General features: G+C 37.9%; 2 protein-coding genes across 3 annotated transcripts; both read left to right on the top strand.

Moving 5' to 3' along the window:
• Positions 1-886: 886 nt before the first annotated feature.
• Positions 887-9,893, top strand: LOC127495314 (uncharacterized). 2 transcript variants are annotated; one of them, XM_051862062.1, is made up of 9 exons: positions 887-1,642; positions 1,774-1,969; positions 2,424-2,530; positions 3,523-3,645; positions 3,790-3,855; positions 4,024-4,074; positions 4,439-4,552; positions 6,282-6,401; positions 9,793-9,893. In XM_051862062.1, the coding sequence occupies exons 1-9, from the start codon at positions 1,495-1,497 to the stop codon at positions 9,891-9,893; spliced, it is 1,026 nt and encodes a 341-aa protein (XP_051718022.1). In that variant the 5' UTR covers positions 887-1,494. The 2 variants fall into 2 exon arrangements, with proteins under 2 accessions (XP_051718022.1, XP_051718031.1); XM_051862071.1 differs by lacking the exon at positions 9,793-9,893 and having other exon boundaries at positions 6,282-9,202.
• On the top strand, positions 9,581-18,496 carry LOC127495306 (uncharacterized). Its single transcript, XM_051862051.1, has 5 exons — positions 9,581-11,166; positions 11,479-11,577; positions 15,530-15,701; positions 16,052-16,158; positions 16,251-18,496. Exons 1-5 carry the CDS (start codon positions 10,359-10,361, stop codon positions 16,649-16,651), a joined length of 1,587 nt encoding a protein of 528 aa, XP_051718011.1. The 5' UTR covers positions 9,581-10,358; the 3' UTR covers positions 16,652-18,496.
• The last annotated feature ends 30 nt before the right edge of the window (positions 18,497-18,526 follow it).

Below are 18,526 nucleotides of genomic sequence, written 5' to 3'. Positions count from 1 at the left end.
TAGGTTTAGTGGGGGGTAATTGAGAATGAATGGGGGAAAGTCACGTGAGAGGAGGCAATGCCTCAATTGCTATGATTGGATATGATCGGTTATGATTGGACATGATTGGTTCGTGCGATAAATCCCGCCTCTTCTTTTCGTACGCGTTCTCGTCGAATCGGCCTGAATGAAGACAGTGATGGCGTTAATGGGAAGACTAATTAAAAAGTAAGTAAACAACTGTGACTTACATATCACCGCTTTGTGTCATGTCAAAATCAAACTCGAAATGGCCAGAAAACATGATGACTGAGGGGGTTTTTTAGTGAGCAATCAGCGTGGTGAAATTAAAGGAACATCTTCGTGTCTGTGAGTGAGTGACCAGTGTGTACAAGCTTGATGACTGCTGAAAATAAATCGACTATTAAAAAGAAAAGTTGAATATTAGTTAATAATAATAAAAACAATATATATTGTTTAAATTGTTACTGCCTTTAGTTATTATTTTGGAATAAATGTAAAAATGAGTAAAAACACTAACTTGATGAAATTTATACTTGGTTTTAATAAATAGAACATTACATAGTGTAAAAATAACAAAATAGAATTGTATTTGGTCTCTCTTTTTATGTAATATTAACTTGAAATTGTGTAACAGGGACATAAATGAGGACTTTGCCTCCTCATTTTAAAACACCACCGCACACCACTGGTTTTAACCAATAAAAAATTGCGATGTTCAGACACGACTTTCTTCTCATGTTAATAGTTCATTTAATGCGGGTTCTATGGCGTTATTATAATGAAAAATGTCGAGAGCGAGAGCGCATCAAATGCGCAAGCAGGAATCTCTCCACTCACAGGCGGATTCTCTTTTCGCACAAAACTGGAGGCGTGAATCTAGAATTGTCTTCTCTACGGGATTCAGTGTTGCCATAATTATATGCGTGTGGGCACCCACCGGCAGAAACATTAATCAGCGCATATGCCAAGTTTGCCAATAAATGAAAATCAATATTTACATAGCGTAGTAGTTGTAAAATTATCTGTTTCACGTGTCCCGCATTGTCCCGCAAAATCACATCTACTATCCTGCAACAGATCAATAGCCAGGTGGTCACCCTAGCTGCATTACAATTATTCAGTCTATTAGAATGTTATGGAGATAACTTGGGAATGTTATGTTAAAGGTGCAATGTGTAAATTTTAGGGGGATCTAAATGCAAAATAATATACATAACTATGTTTTCAGTTGTGTATAAAGACCTTACATAATGAACCATTATGTTTTTATTACCTTAGAATGAGCCATTTCTATCTACATACACCGCGGGTCCCCTTACATGTTAAGTCACCATTTTGCGCCGGCATGTTTCTACAGCAGCCCTAAACGTACAAACTGCTCTACAGAGCGCGTTTGATTGAGTTACTCTCTTCTGTCTCAGGCGACGACATATTTGTCCTGTGTTGGCCACCGTAGCTTCTTTATATTGCTATTCGCAACCTCATCGCTAGATGCCGCTAAAAGTTACACACTGCACCTTTAAACACATGAATTCACGACAAAGAAATGTGGAACATTTGTACTTTCTCTGTGCAGTTCATGGCACTGATGTTTTCTGCCCAGAAACAAGTGATCTCAGTTCTGATGAGCTTCTGATTGGTGAGTGCATTTAACATAAACAAACGAATGCACAGGAGAAATTAGACTGACAATGTTATTTATATAATTGACAATGTATATTTATCCACATGCACAATCCTTTATCTTTAAAATATGTTTGTGGCATACAGGTTGTCTGGGTGTGAGGTTCAACTGGCTGTACTCCGTGTTTGATGACCTGCGGTCAGTGCTGGAATTTGCGGTCAATCTGCGGTGTGAGACTGGACTTTGTCCCGCGGACATTCAGAACCACGGACATTACTGCAGCAACGCAAACACACGGGACACCGCACACACACACATACAGCCTGCCGACACACTCGACCGGTGAGAAAACATGCAGAGAGAGAGAGAGAGAGAGAGAGAGAGAGAGAGAGAGAGACAAATGAGAAACGGATGGAATTAGACTCAGGAGGGGGTAGAAAGATTTTAAATGGATGTATTAACTTCTCAGTGGAGTCCACACACACTTATTGCATGCTCTGACCCCTCTTTCTGTCTGTTGCTTCTTTATGCAGTTGGGGAAAAGAGATTAAAAATGAAAACATGCAGAGAGAGCAGTGAAGTGTGTAAAAAACAAACATGCACTTTATATTAATGTGCATATATTAATATAAATGCACACATATATATAAATTAATATAAATAGGCAAGGAACAATCTGTAGTGAGATGTTTTTAATTTCTTTTGCCCTTTTTTTCTATTTTCTGTAAAGCTGCTAAAAAGATATAATTCTAAATACATGCAAATAAATAGAAAATTGAAATGAATGTGATTGTAGGTGTTGTCTTAACCACTGGAGATGTTCTCGAGAGCTAAAGGAGAGAAACTGCAGTCGCAGGACACCAATGTACAACAACTACACCTGCAGCTACAACTCCAGCTGTGGTAAACACAGTTTCAAAACATTTTAATTGCAGATTTTTACTTTTCAAAGAGCCTTAAAAGCACAATATGTAAGATTTTTGTATTAAAATATCCAAAAAACATTAGAACAATGTTATATGTTTTGTTGACTTGTGTACTTACATTATCCCAAATGTATCCAAGAATGTTTAAATCCAGAGAAATAAGTAATTTTAACCAGGACAGTGTCTGTGTGTCACCTATCAATGACATCATATCTGCGTTACCCTCAGTTTCCGGTTTTATTTTGTAGAAACCATGGAAACACCAAAGACGCTTTAATATATTATGTGCTTTATTAGACAGGTGAGCAGCTGTTTGGATACATTCAATGACAAAATTTAATCATGTTATATAGCTCAACACAGTAAGTCTTACTGTTTAAAACTCGTTTTCTTGATTTACCGAGAGTACCATGTTTTACCATGCCTAATATCGATCTAGCTTACTGCAGTGTGCAACAAGTGTCCCATAGTAGCCACCAAGTGAACACAGAGTAGCACTATAACAACTTTCAACACACTCTAATGTATCTAATATGATAAAACAGCGCTGCGTTACCCCACATACACTTGAACCGGTGGTGGAAGCGGCGACTGTGGCATAATAAAAGTTCCACTTTTCTCGAGACGTGTGTCGCGCTCGTCTCTCATTAGCAATCGCTCCTGCTCTTCTTCATACTACAGTAACGTTAATAATCTCATCCATGAACATGGTCCCGTCTAAATTCTTTTCCACCAACTGTAGAAGTGAAGATAAAAACCTCCTATGATTCCGTGAAATCAAGGCGTCATCAAGCTACGCCTTTGTCTTGAATAAGGGACCTCTAATGGTGAAAATTTACATACTGTGCCTTTAATGGAAAGTATTTCAATGAAGGAGCCAAAATATTCATCACTAGCATATAGTATTTATATGATTACACTGTGTGGGGAAAAGAGTTAGCTGACCCCAATTGTGTCTAACTTCTGCAGATATGTTGGATTTCTGTGAGGAAGGATTCTGCCATTGTGATTGGACAGTTATAGACTGCATCAGTTCCAACCATCCAGCCCCAAAACAGGATGGAGATAACCGACCAATCACATCACAGACAGGTATCAGTATTAAATCAGAGCACAAGCACCTTTACCTTTCAAAGATGAGATTAAGTCATTAGATGTTCACAGTCGTTTTTATCTCGTAGTCGATTTTAATCCTCCTATCGTTCAGTATTCATCTGTCTTTTATGTTCCCTTCAGTCTCTCCCTTTGTGACAGATATACCTGATAATGACACCTACACCAGTGATGTGCACAATGGAACAGGTGAGGCTGTTGAGACCCACATTAGCTCATTGTTTTATCCTTTATTTATTTAGTTTGGACTTAGATAACCTAGGTACTACCTATAGACCTGCCTACAGGCTGAGCAAGAGAGAGAGAGAGAGACTTAGATATCTTGCTGATCAGCTAACAGTGTGGTTTGTGTCTCAGACAGGGCGGAGCTTTCTTCATCAGACATCGACATGGAGATCACGTTCTATGGTAATGCACAGAAATATGAAATATGTTTATATAAACAAACATATTAATATAGATATAATCATTTTTAAATAAATATAACAGTTTATAAATTTATAAATATATAAATTTAAACCTTTTGTAATATATAAACTATTGATAAGTCTGGGTTCAGTAAGATAAAAAAAAGAAATTAATACTTTTATTTAGTATGGATTCATTAAATGAATCGAAAGTCACAGTAAATACACTATACACAAAAAATAAGAACACTGTGTATACAAGACGAAAATCCAACTGGAATTTTGCATAAGAACATTTTCTGTGTACATATAAATCACATAGGATTATTTTTTTTATATAAATATCATACCTCCTTCTTTTACAGTAAATGGCACACTGAATGAGACTATGAGCAACTTCACCAATGAATTGGTGCTGGTCAACAGCTCTCAGAGCAGCAATATCCAGAGCACAAAGTACCCTGGGATATATCATTCAGGTAATGTGCTTCACTGAACTTACAGTATCTCACAGAGTACACCCCTCACATTTTTGTAAATATTTTATTATATATTTTCATTTGACAACACTGAAGAAATGACACTTTGCTACAATGTAAAGTAGTGAGTGTACAGCTTGTATAACAGTGTAAATTTGCTGTCCCCTCAAAATAACTCAACACACAGCCATTCATGTCTAAACCGCTGGCCACAAAAGTGGGCCATTTTGGGCCAAATTGGGCCATTTTCTCTCCCCGGTGTCATGTGACTCGTTAGTGTTACAAGGTCTCAGGTGTGAATGGGGAGCAGGCGTGTTAAATTTGGTGTTATCGCTCTCACTCTCTCATACTGGTCACTGGAAGTTCAACATGGCACCTCATGGCAAAGAACTCTCTGAGGATCTGAAAAAAAGAATTGTTGCTCTACATAAAGATGGTGTAGGCTATAAGAAGATTGCCCAGACCCTGAAACTGAGATGCAGCATGGTGGCCAAGACCATACAGCGGTTTAACAGGACAGGTTCCACTCAGAACAGGCCTCGCCATGGTCGACCAAAGAAGTTGAGTGAATGTGCTCAGCATCATATCCAGAGGTTGTGCTTGGGAAATAGACGTATGAGTGCTGCCAGCATTGCTGCAGAGGTTGAAGGGGTGGGGGGGTCAGCCTGTCAGTGCTCAGACCATACACCGCACACTGCATCAGATTGGTCTGCATGGCTGTCGTCCCAGAAGGAAGCCTCTTCTACAGATGATGCGCAAGAAAGCCCGCAAACAGTTTGCTGAAGACAAGCAGACTAAGGACATGGATTACTGGAACCATGTCCTGTGGTCTGATGAGACCAAGATAAACTTATTTGGTTCAGATGGTGTCAAGCGTGTGTGGCGGCAACCAGGTGAGGAGTACAAAGACAAGTGTGTCTTGCCCACAGTCAAGCATGGTGGTGGGAGTGTCATGGTCTGGGGCTGCATGAGTGCTGCCGGCACTGGGGAGCTACAGTTCATTGAGGGAACCATGAATGCCAACAAGTACTGTGACATACTAAAGCAGAGCATGATCCCCTCCCTTCGGAGACTGGGCCGCAGGGCAGTATTCCAACATGATAACGACCCCAAACACACCTCCAAGATGACCACTGCCTTGCTAAAGAAGCTGAGGGTACCTAAACCCTATTGAGTATCTGTGGGGCATCCTCAAATGGAAGGTGGAGGAGCGCAAGGTCTCTAACATCCACCAGCTCCGTGATGTCATCATGGAAGAGTGGAAGAGGACTCCAGTGGCAACCTGTGAAGCTCTGGTGAACTCCATGCCCAAGAGGGTTAAGGCAGTGCTGGAAAATAATGGTGGCCACACAAAATATTGACACTTTGTGCCCAATTTGGACATTTTCACTTAGGGGTGTACTCACTTTTGTGGCCAGCGGTTTAGACATTAATGGCTGTGTGTTGAGTTATTTTGAGGGGACAGCTAATTTTCACTGTTATACAAGCTGTACACTCACTACTTTACATTGTAGCAAAGTGTCATTTCTTCAGTATTGTCACATGAAAAGATATAATAAAATATTTACAAAAATGTGAAGGGTGTACTCACTTCTGTGAGATACTGTATATTTATTCTCTTTTCTGTACCCCGGTGGATGATTTCCCCATCCAATTGCAAGTTCTGATAACTCTAGTAATCCCCAGCCACCTAAAGACTTCACTGATCTAAGCAGAACTTCATCTTCAGGTCCAGAGGAAGAAGAGAATGAAGCAGAGGAGAGAGAGTTGGACAGAAACTCAGAGAAGGGAACTACAGTTGAGAAAAAGGAAGAGGAGCCAATAGAATATGAGGATGGGGTCTCCCATGGTAAGAGTTAGTGTTTTTTACAGCTAAATTGGGTAACAGCCTCAGATGCACTGTTGGTTTGTGCATTTTGAGCTTTTAGCCACTCACAAACAAATTCATCTCAGTTTGTACATCAAGGACTTCTTTTAAATTCCAGCACACTTTCACTTTTCAGCTTACTGTTCAAAAACACTTGATCAAATGATTCTAAATGAAGACAAGCCTTTAAACCCACACAGTTTGAAATCAACTGAGGCTCTTAACATTTATATTGCATTCATTTTTGCTGGCTTCTTCTAGTTCTTAGTTAAGCGATTTAAAAGAAAGAAAGAAAGAAAGAAAGAAAGTCTATATACAGTGGCTAAAGATGTAAATTAAGAACCAACGGCAAAAAGTGAACACCAAGTATCAGCAACAAAATTAATTTAGAACAATAATTTTTCAAAATAATATAAATAAATTTAAATGGACAGTTCACCCAAAAATGAAAAATCAGTCATTTACTCACCCTAATGTTGTTCCAAACCTGCATAACATTCTTTCTTCTGCACAACACAAACGAAGATATTTTGAATACTTTTGATACTTTTCGATATTTTGATACTTTTTCTCAAATTTTTCCTCACTTGATCTTGTCTACCTTGGTAAGCAGGTTTCACAAATGAAAGCTGCCACTTCCATAGTTGATCCCATACCTACCGGTTTGTTTAAATCGTGTTTCACTTCTCTATGCCCTGTTGTCCTGAGTATAATAAATGACTCTCTGCGCATGGGTGTTGTGCCTGCTGCACTTAAATTTGCTGCTGTAACACCTGTACCAAAAAAGACTAACGTAGACTGGGACGACCTCAATAATTTTCATCCCATTTCCAATTCTCCTTTTCTTGCTAAATTGCTTGAGCAAATTGTGGCTTCTTAATTATACACTCACCTCACTTTCAACAATCTTTTGAGCCCCTCCAATCTGGCTTCAGCAAACTACATCGTACTGAAACAGCATTAGTTAAGGTCACAAATGACCTGTTAATCGATCTGGCTGTCTTTCAATTCTGATTCTTCTCGATCTCAGTGCAGCTTTTGACACAGTAGATCATTTTCTTTTACTCACTCATTTGGAAACTGTTTTTGGTGTTACTGACACTGTATTAAACTGGTTCAAGTCTTTCCTCTCAGATTGTAGGCAGTTTGTGTCCCTGGGGGGATGCAGGTCCAAAGTTGGTTCAGTGGAATTTGGTGTTCCCCAGGGATCAGTTTTGAGTCCCTTACTTTTTAGTATGTGGGTCGATGACATGACGGGTCATTTTTTTTTTGTCCAAAGGCCTTAATAATAATAAAAAACAAAGATATGACATCCAAAGTATGTAAGGTAGTACAACTAGATCTCTTTTATCGAATCCAAAAGGTTTTAATTATATTTTGCTACATATAAAGGTATTTTAAAGATTTTGAAGTGTCAAAAGGTCATTCGGTTTAACCGTCCAAAGGCCAATACAGCCGTTTCATTTTTGATTAAAACATCTTAAAAATGTAATAAATGTATATATTTTTTATTCTGGCATAATTTTATAACATCATATATCAACATAGTGCAAAATGGTATTAAAATTATGTGTAGAAGTCATTGCTTTGTTATGAGAAAGAATGTCCAGAAAAATGAATTTCATTGATGTTATTCGGAGTAACCAATGTAAAAAAAACACATTTTGGATCAAGTGGTCAATATCATGTGACAGGATGTGACATCACCTGTTAAGGACCACATGGTCATGAAGCAAAGTAACTAACTCTCTTTTAATTATTTGAAAAATTCATGTTTTCACTTGCTCATACGCATGTCCCGAAACATCAGGTCATTCGGTACAACCGCTATAAAACATGGAAAATGCTGTAATATTTTAAAAACTTTTACTAAATATAAAATGTTTGACTGTCCTTTTGCTAGCTAGCTAGCAAGCTAACTAACTAGCTAGCTAGATATTAGTCTGTTAGCATTGTTTGAAAATATCGTCATTCGGTATAACCAAAAGTGTCATTTGGTAAAACCGAAATTTTGGTTGAACCGAATGACTTTTTCGGTGACAAATTTTGTCCATCTTGTAAAAAATGACAAAAGCAAAGTTAATTGATTATAAAAAAAACACATAATCTCATTGTTAACACTTAATAAAACTTCAAAATTAATTATATCTCCGTTATGTTTTTTTTACACTTTTAAAAACCTAATTCGTCAATAACCCATGTACATTTTCCTCCTTGGTCAACTTCTTAGATCCCTGGGTCTTAAGTTTCATTATTAAACAGACGACACTCAAATTTACATTCATTCAAAACCTGGTGATACGGCTGTTGCCTTTCTTGAACATTGTATTTTTGAGATAAAAATATGGATGTCTTGAAATTTTTCAGCGACAAGACTGAGGTTATCCTCATTTGTTCACCCCAAAAAATACGTAAAGCTGACACTGTAACCCTAAAGGTGGATGGCTCTGCTATGGAGTTTCAAACTAAATAAAAAAATTGGGGGTGATATTTGATGCAAATTTAACATTTGATCCTCATGTCCAGAATGTGGTTAAAACTTAATTTTTTCATCTCAGAAACATTGCAAGACTGCACCCCATGTTATCTTTCTCCGTGGCTGAAAAACTGATCAATACTTTTGTTTTTTCTCACATCCACTATTGTAATGCTCTGCTTGCTGGGGTCTCTAAATCTATCCTAAACAAATTGCAGTATGTTCAAAACTCAGCTGCCAGAATCCTGACAAGGTCCAGGACAAGTGAGCACATCACTCCAATCTTGGAGTCCTTGCACTGGCTTCTTGTCAGGTTTCACATCGATTTTAAAATTCTCATGCTTACCTACAAGGCCTTGCATAGTTAATACCTGAACTTTTAACCATCTACACCCCAAGATGAAATCTCCACTTTTCTGATTCTGGCTGTTTAATTGACCGGGCTTATTCTTTTTTGGCTCCAAAACTCTGGAATGCTCTTCGCACTGAGATTAGACATGTGGACTCTCTTTGTGTTTTTAAATCTCCAATTAAAACTTATTTTTTCAATCTAGCATACAAGTGAATAGATATATATATATATATATATAATATATTTTTTAATACCTCTTTGTCTCTTAAATTTCTTTTGATGTATGTTTCTATTTTCTTATTTATTTATTTATTTATGTTCTTGTAAAGCTCTTTGAGATTTTAAAGGCTTTATATAATAATAATTAAATATAAATATAAAAATAATTGTTTTTTATTATTATTATTACTATAAAAGTTTATTATTATTATTATATTATTAAAATTCCAATGCTAATAATATATTTAAAAAAAAAAAAAAAAAAAAAACCCATTTAATCTTAAGACCATGACCTGTGACCTGTGCTGCCACTTTCTGTATTTTAGTTACTGCTGTGCTGATGACAGAAGAGTGGGGCAGAGACAAAGAGGAAATCCTTAATACCCACAATACAATGGAGTGGAGCACAAACAGTGAGCATGTCTAATCATACTGAAAACACATACACAAATGACCTCATTAAAACATTCAGCATGTTTTCTGACTGTAATATTTTGGTTTTATTACAGATGAGCTGACTATTAGCATAGCGCTAACCACAATAACAGAATCACAGACTGTCACAGACTTACCAGAATCATACACAAACACACATTCAAACACACGCAGTCCTCAGTATACACCCCACACAACACCACCAACATACACACACACTCACACACAACCTGAACACCATTCATCTGAGGAGGACGACAATGAGAGCGATAAAGACACCTTTCATTTAGCTGCAAGCAAACCTGTCAAACACACACCTGCACATAGTACATACACTTTAAAACCTGTTACACACACATCTGGTTCACATACTACAACTAATTACTCAAATGACATCGCTAAACCGTATGTCAGCCCACCTTTAGACATCATAACAGAGGAAAAGAGTGATGAGTCAATGGAGGAAATAGACAAAGAACATTTAACGCAAACCAGTCCTTATATAGTTCAGATGACCACACCCACTAAAATAACAACCAATCAAAACTCACTTCACAAAACAACCCTGCCAACAGCTACCAATAAAAACACAGTAGCTGCAACCACTTCTGTGCAACTTCCATCTATGAGAGGAAGCGAGGAGAAAGAGATATCGGTTGAAAAAATGGAGAGAGAGAGTGAGGAAGATAAAGAGACAGAGAAAGAGAGTGATTTAATAGTAAACCCACCAAACAACAGTCAGGAAAGCAGCGCAGAATATGGCAAGTTAAGCACAACCAAACCGACAATTCAAACACAAGCCAACACGAAGCCATCTCTATCTAAAGAGGACGAAAGGCACAATATAGAAAGCAAGGAAGATCTACAAAGTGATGAAGAGGATGAATCAATCAATAACCAAACCACCACAATAACTCCCAGGGTCAGCAAGGTCAGTCCGTACATGTGGATCATTCCAGCACAGTTCCCTAAACCTCCCATACACAGTGCATCACCAAGACCAACAGCTCACCCAGCTGCAAAACCAACTAGGAACATCAAGACCACATCTACGGCTCCCCACAAGCCTGTCAGCATACGGACCACAACATTAGGCCACACTGCTGTTGAAACAGTCCCTCATCCCCAGAAACCTCCCCGTCCCGCCCTGGATCAGTTACCATCATTGACCACTACTGCTCAGCCGGAGTCTGCTGAGGAAGAGGAGCAGGAGAAAGAGGAAGAAAAAGAGCAGTCTGACAGCTCACAGGAATCAGAGAAAATCGGTAATGTTGACAATCCACTTCTGCAACTTAAATACAAACAATATGATTTAGCCAAGCAGGACGTGTTTCTGGATCAACATTCTTATATCAACCAAATAGGCCCAAACATGTTCATAACATTCTCATGAAATCAGATGAAAATGATTAGTTGATTATAATCCTGTTCCTAAAATCTAATTGGTTGATTGGTATGGTAATGTTGTACCAGAATGTTCATCCAAGAACATGTACTGCTTGAGCAAATTATGTTAAGCAATTCTCCAAACACTCCTGCGTCTGTACTCCAGAGAAATCATTGTGTGTGATTCCCAGAGTCTCACCAGGTCCGGAGACGGGCGGCGCCGTTTTTTTCCTGGTCTCTACTGGAGGTTGCTGGACTGTCAGACCTGCAGCAGCAAGAAGACTCTGAAGGTGAGAAATTTGGAGAGAAAAAAAGACTGAAACATACATATACAGATAACAAAACATTAAGTATGTGTACATGTGCAGTTATAATCAAGCTTCAGTGGGTTTTTGGTTAGTCGAGCTATAGTCTTCATCTCTCTGTTCAAGAATACATGACACATTGTGTAAGTGAACATTTGAAGCATTAGGGAAAGACCCCACAGATGAATAGGGTAAAAAAAATGTAACTAATTGATATCACCATACTTCCCCTGCTGATCACAGTACACAGTACATTAAGACTTATATTACAAGTTTTCTGAAAGTGTATAACTATACAAATGAGGCATTATGTAATTAAATACACACTAATTTGCATACATTTCCAGAACAAATCTGAAAAATGGATAAAGCCAAGTTCAAAACTCTTGTCTCATTTTGTTGACATATTATAGGTTTTTACACAAGGGATTTTGGATGTCTTTTTGTCACTCCATAAATGAGAAAATACTGTCAACAGACAGAAATAAAATATACTTTACTGTGTTTTAGGATGTTATATAAATCAGACAAATGATATATGAACCAACCCCTCTGTAAAAATCTTTAGAATATACAGGTGCTGGTCATATAATTAGAATATCATCAAAAAGTTGATTTATTTCACTAGTTCCATTCAAAAAGTGAAACTTGTATATTATATTCATTCATTACACACAGACTGATATATGACAACTAAGGAAAATCCCAAATTCAGTATCTCAGAAAATTAGAATATTACTTAAGACCAATACAAAGAAAGGATTTTTAGAAATCTTGGCCAACTGAAAAGTATGAACATGAAAAGTATGAGCATGTACAGCACTCAATGCTTAGTTGGGGCTCCTTTTGCCTGAATTACTGCAGCAATGCGGCGTGGCATGGAGTCGATCAGTCTGTGGCACTGCTCAGGTGTTATAAGAGCCCAGGTTGCTCTGATAGTGGCCTTCAGCTCTTCTGCATTGTTGGGTCTGGCATATCGCATAGATTTTCTATGGGGTTAAGGTCAGGCAAGTTTGCTGGCCAATTAAGAACAGGGATACCATGGTCCTTAAACCAGGTACTGGTAGCTTTGGCACTGTGTGCAGGTGCCAAGTCCTGTTGGAAAATGAAATCTGCATCTCCATAAAGTTGGTCAGCAGCAGGAAGCATGAAGTGCTCTAAAACTTCCTGGTATACGGCTGCGTTGACCTTGTACCTCAGAAAACACAGTGGACCAACACCAGCAGACGACATGGCACCCCAAACCATCACTGACTGTGGAAACTTTACACTGGACCTCAAGCAACATGGATTGTGTGCCTCTCCTCTCTTCCTCCAGACTCTGGGACCCTGATTTCCAAAGGAAATGCAAAATTTACTTTCATCAGAGAACATAACTTTGGACCACTCAGCAGCAGTCCAGTCCTTTTTGTCTTTAGCCCAGGCGAGACGCTTCTGACGCTGTCTGTTGTTCAAGAGTGGCTTGACACAAGGCATGCGACAGCTGAAACCCATGTCTTGCATACGTCTGTGCGTAGTGGTTCTTGAAGCACTGACTCCAGCTGCAGTCCACTCTTTGTGAATCTCCCCCACATTTTTGAATGGGTTTTGTTTCACAATCCTCTCCAGGGTGCGGTTATCCCTATTGCTTGTACACTTTTTTCTACCACATCTTTTCCTTCCCTTCGCCTCTCTATTAATGTGCTTGGACACAGAGCTCTGTGAACAGCCAGCCTCTTTTGCAATGACCTTTTGTGTCTTGCCCTCCTTGTGCAAGGTGTCAATGGTCGTTTTTTGGACAACTGTCAAGTCAGCAGTCTTCCCCATGATTGTGTAGCCTACAGAACTAGACTGAGAGACCATTTAAAGGCCTTTGCAGGTGTTTTGAGTTAATTAGCTGATTAGAGTGTGGCACCAGATGTCTTCAATATTGAACCTTTTTACAATATTCTAATTTTCTGAGATACTGAATTTGGGATTTTCCTTAGTTGTCAGTTATAATCATCAAAATTAAAAGAAATAAACATTTGAAATATATCAGTCTGTGTGTAATGACTGAATATAATATACAAGTTTCACTTTTTGAATGGAATTAGTGAAATAAATCAACTTTTTGATGATATTCTAATTATATGACCAGCACCTGTAGATAGGAATAAAACTGGATAATTTGGTGTTTGTAAGTTCTGTTGAAGGTGAGATTTTAGGCTTATCCTTACAAAAAAGTATACTTAAAAATATACTTGAACTTTACTTAAGTATACTTTATGTAGTAAGTATACTAATATCAATGGACTAGTAGTATACTTGTAAGAACTATTTCAGTACTACTTGGGACTAAATTGGGCCACTTTTTAGTGTATAAATGTATACTTTAAGTGTAACAGTAGTAAACTGAGCTAAAGTAGTAGTTTACTGAGAGTATACTTCAAAGTGTACTTTCATAAACTAAGAAATGTGCTACAAGTATTTAACTAGTAAACTATTATAAGTTCACTTGTAGTATAGTTGCAGTATAAATGAAAAATGTAGTTAAGTAGTTGTGTACTCAAACAACTACTTAACACTTAACTACGTTTTTCATTTATACTGCAACTATACTATACTAAGTGAACTTATGATAGTTTAGTAGTTTAGGTTTGTCTCCTGGCTGGCTCGCCAAAAAAACAAAAAACAAAAAAACATACTCTCAGTAAACTACTACTTTAGTAGTTTTATACTGCAAGTATAGTATAAGTTTACTTTAGATGAACTTTAAGTGAAGGTATTCATTTTTATACTTGAAATATACCTTTAACTGTACTTTATGTTTGAAATAAATTCCTATGTATACTACTAGTGGACTAGCCTACACAAAAATTCACATACTCAGAATTAGAAACACATCTGTTTTCTTTAAATCAAAATTTTCAAACAAGTTTATAAGATATAAGATTAACTATTTGAAAATTTATTGAATAGGCTACTCAATCAAAAGAATAAACACAACTACAAGTCAAGTATACTTGGAATACTTAATTATACTTTAGGCATATCTCAATCATATTGAGTACAAGTATAGGCCAAATATAGGCTACGTAGGCTTTTCTGTCAGTATAAGTCAAGTATACTTAAGTGAGACTTTTTAAATATATTTATGAGTACATAAAAGTACATAAAAAGTAGACTGAAAGTATACTTATTTTTTTTAGTTTAAAAGAAGTGTACTAATAGCACACTTAAATAAACTTCTTTTTTGTACGGGTAGTGCATGACAAAAAAAAAAATCACTTTAAGAAAACGGCCTTTAAAAATATATGTATTGCAATTGAAATCTACAGACGCAAATAGATAAAGAGTAATAAAATGAACACTTAAATGTGTATTTTGGATATTTTCTTTCCACTAGCCTGAAAGAAGACATGTTCTAGAGGCAAAATAGCCTAAAATCACAAAATTGATTGGTGTGTGAAAAAACAATGATTTTGCCTGCAGTGTCTTGCCTTAAATTCACATCAACTTTGTCTTTCGGCACATCAATACAATGCCGAAGCTAACTGTAGTCTGATTAACATGTATTCATGCTGCACAATGTCAAGCTACAATCGCTGATAGAATTTCAGTCAGACTAAAGCATTTTAAAAAGACCAATTTTAGCTCTAGTGCAGCTGAAATCAAACTATTGAAGTGCATGTACTGTAAATATAAGTAAAAAATAGACAAACAATGAGAGACAAACAGATGTCATGTCATCCATGACATCCATTACCATGCCATTCTTCAATGTTCTTTGCAGTACCATGTAGATACCATGGTACATTAGTCATCATTCAGTACCATAGTATCTATCAAAATACTATAGTACTGATATCATCTCTGTAGCATGGTACCATGACAATGGTAAAATTTTTAAGGGAAATAACAATATGCCAGAATCAAAGAAGTGTGGCTACATTAATGTGTGTATGTGTGTTTGTAGAGTGTAGCATGTCTTTCCCCCAGTACAGTGCATCTGGACAGGTGTTGAGGGACATGTCTGCTTTGGGAGAAATGCTGCACTGTCTGACAGGACGATGTCCTCATGAGTATCAACACTATGGCTGCTACTGTGGACAGCAGGGGACGGGCAACCCAGTAGACCAACTGGACCGGTCAGAACACAAACACACACAAATCTTTAACAGCAAAAATACTGGAATCAGTTAGGATAAGCAGTTATCAAATGTTTGGGCTCAGAAAGATTTTTAATTTTTTTAGAAATTAAATCCTTTAAATTAAAAAAAGAAACAAAACCTTTTATAGAGCAATATATACTGTATATATGTATCTATGTATTTTGGAGATCATAAGAAACACAAAAGTCAAATGTATCCAAGCTATTGACTAGCAGTTTATGTAAACATGCGCACACAGACATGTGAACGTTACTGTAATTGTGCAGTTAAATTCAGTGCTGAAGCTCTGTTGTGTCCTGACTGTCCTTGATGTGTCTTTGTGTCAGGTGCTGTTTTCTGCAGCAGTGCTGTTTGGAGCAGCTCAGTGTGCTGGGCTGCAGAAAAAACAGAAAACTCAACGCTCAAATCAGCTGCCACAAAGGAAAACCTCGATGTACGACATTACACACACGAAAGCATATAATTATGAACGTTTTTCACCAAGGTCAGTTTTGTGTTATTGATTGCGTTGTGTATGTGTGGCAGGTTCAGGTGCGAGTGTGTGTGACCGGCTGCAGTGCGTCTGCGATCGCTCGACTGCTGAGTGTATGGCGGCTTCACACTTCAACCATTCAGTCACCTCCTCATGTTCCGGGCCCCGCCCACCGTGCCTCCGTAAACCTCATTCTTCAACACAATCAGCCAGTCAGGACTCCAGTGAGGAGAGCAATGAAAGGACCCCACCACGGCCTCAACTGAACACACAAAACCAATCAAACATGCACGTTCAGCCATATACACCCAAGAACCCCACACACAGCAAACCACAACAGGGCATCAAAGAGGAGGAGGAAGAGGAAGAAGAGGAGGAGCCAGGACAGGAAAAAGAAGAGGAGGAGGAAGAAAAAGAACAAGAAGAGGAAGAAGAAGAAGAATTGGAGCAGTAGGAGGAGGTGGTTCTATAATTTTTACATTTTCAGGGAGCTCTCAATGATAGAGGAATCAGTAGAAAAAAAAAAAAAAAAAGCACATTTAACAAAAACTTAACTCACTTAGGATGCAGTGGCCACAAAAGATCATCCAAGATCTGCTGCTTCTTCTCTGCTTGTGTTTGAAAGACTGCCAGCAGTTGTATTTTTTTATCCAATTGTAACTGATGTTTGTTTAATTCAAAATAAAGGCATTTATTGTTTATGTAAAAATTCCATATATAATATGTTGAGGTTACAGAAGACCATTTAATAAGACTTTCTGAATTTCTTTAAATCTATAGAAATGCTGGAGAGGTGGCAGACGATCCGTGTTCAAGTCCAACTCTAGCAATTTCCCAATCCCATTGCCCTGTTATCTGTCTTCTCCAGTATTATTTTATTATTATTTATATACTATTATAGTTTTTATAAAGATGTTTAGAAAAAGCTATGTAGTTTTAGTTCTATTTCAGTTAATAATTTTTAGTACTTCAACTAAACTTACAGTGGGGAAAATAATTATTTGATCCCCTGCTGATTTTGTAAGTTTGACCACTTACAAAGAAACAAGGAGTCTATAATTTTATGGCAGGTTTATTTTATAAATTGATTAGCATTTGATCAAGTGAAATAAGTATTTGATCCCCTACCAACCAGCAAGAATTCTGCCTCCTACAGATTGTTTATGTGCCCACGTCGAACACAATTTAGTCCTGTCACTTTAAGAAAGTACTCCTAATGTCAGCTCGTTATGTGTATAAAAGACACCTGTCCAAAGAATCTGTATCTTCCATTCAAACCCCTCCACCACCATGGGCAAGACCAAAGAGCTGTCAAAGGACATCAGGGACAAGATTGTAGACCTGCACAAAGCTGGAATGGGCTACAAGACCATCAGCAAGAAGCTTGGTGAGAGGGAGACAACTGTTGGTGCGATTATTCGGAAATGGAAGAAATACAAAATAACCATCAGTCGCCCTCGGTCTGGAGCTCCATGCAAGATCTCGCCTCATGGGGTAAGGATGATGATGAGAAAGGTGAGGGATCAGCCCAGAACTACACGGGAGGAGCTTGTAAAGGATCTTAAGGCAGTTGGGACAACATTCACCAAGAAAACCATTAAAAAAAACACACTATGCAAGCATGGAGGTGGAAACATTATGCTTTGGGGCTGTTTCTCTGCTAAGGGTACAGAACGACTTCACCGCATTGAGGGGCCGATGAACGGGGCCATGTAACGTAAAATCTTGGACGAGAACCTCCTTCCTTCAGCCAGAACACTGAAGATGGGTCGTGGATGGGTCTTCCAGCATGACAATGACCCAAAACATTCCGCCAAGGCAACAAAGGAGTGGCTCAAGAAGAAGCACATTAAGGTCATGGAGTGGCTTAGCCAGTCTCCAGACCTTAATCCTATAGAAAATCTGTGGAGGGAGCTGAAACTTCGAGTTGCCAAGCGACAGCCAAGAAACCTTAAGGATTTAGAAAGGATCTGTAAGGAGAAGTGGACCAAAATCCCTCCTGAGATGTGTGCAAACCTGGTGACCAACTACAAGAAAAGTCTTACCTCTGTGCTTGCCAACAAGGGTTTCTCCACCAAGTACTAAGTCATGTTTTGCTTGAGGATCAAATATTTATGTCACTCAATGAAATGCAAATCAATTTATAATCTTTATATAATGTTTTTTTTCTGGATTTTTTGTTTGATATTCTGTCTCTATCCATTAAAATAAACCTACCATAAAAATTATAGACCCCTCATTTCTTTATAAGTGGTCAAACTAACAAAAGCAGCAGGGGATCAAATAATTATTTTCCCCACTGTACTTTAGTTATTTCTAATTTTTGTTC

Source organism: Ctenopharyngodon idella, chromosome 2, assembly GCF_019924925.1.
Source record: "Ctenopharyngodon idella isolate HZGC_01 chromosome 2, HZGC01, whole genome shotgun sequence".
In the NCBI taxonomy this organism is placed as follows: domain Eukaryota; kingdom Metazoa; phylum Chordata; class Actinopteri; order Cypriniformes; family Xenocyprididae; genus Ctenopharyngodon; species Ctenopharyngodon idella.
Note: the sequence above shows the minus strand (reverse complement) of the source record. Positions and strands in the feature narration are given on the sequence as shown.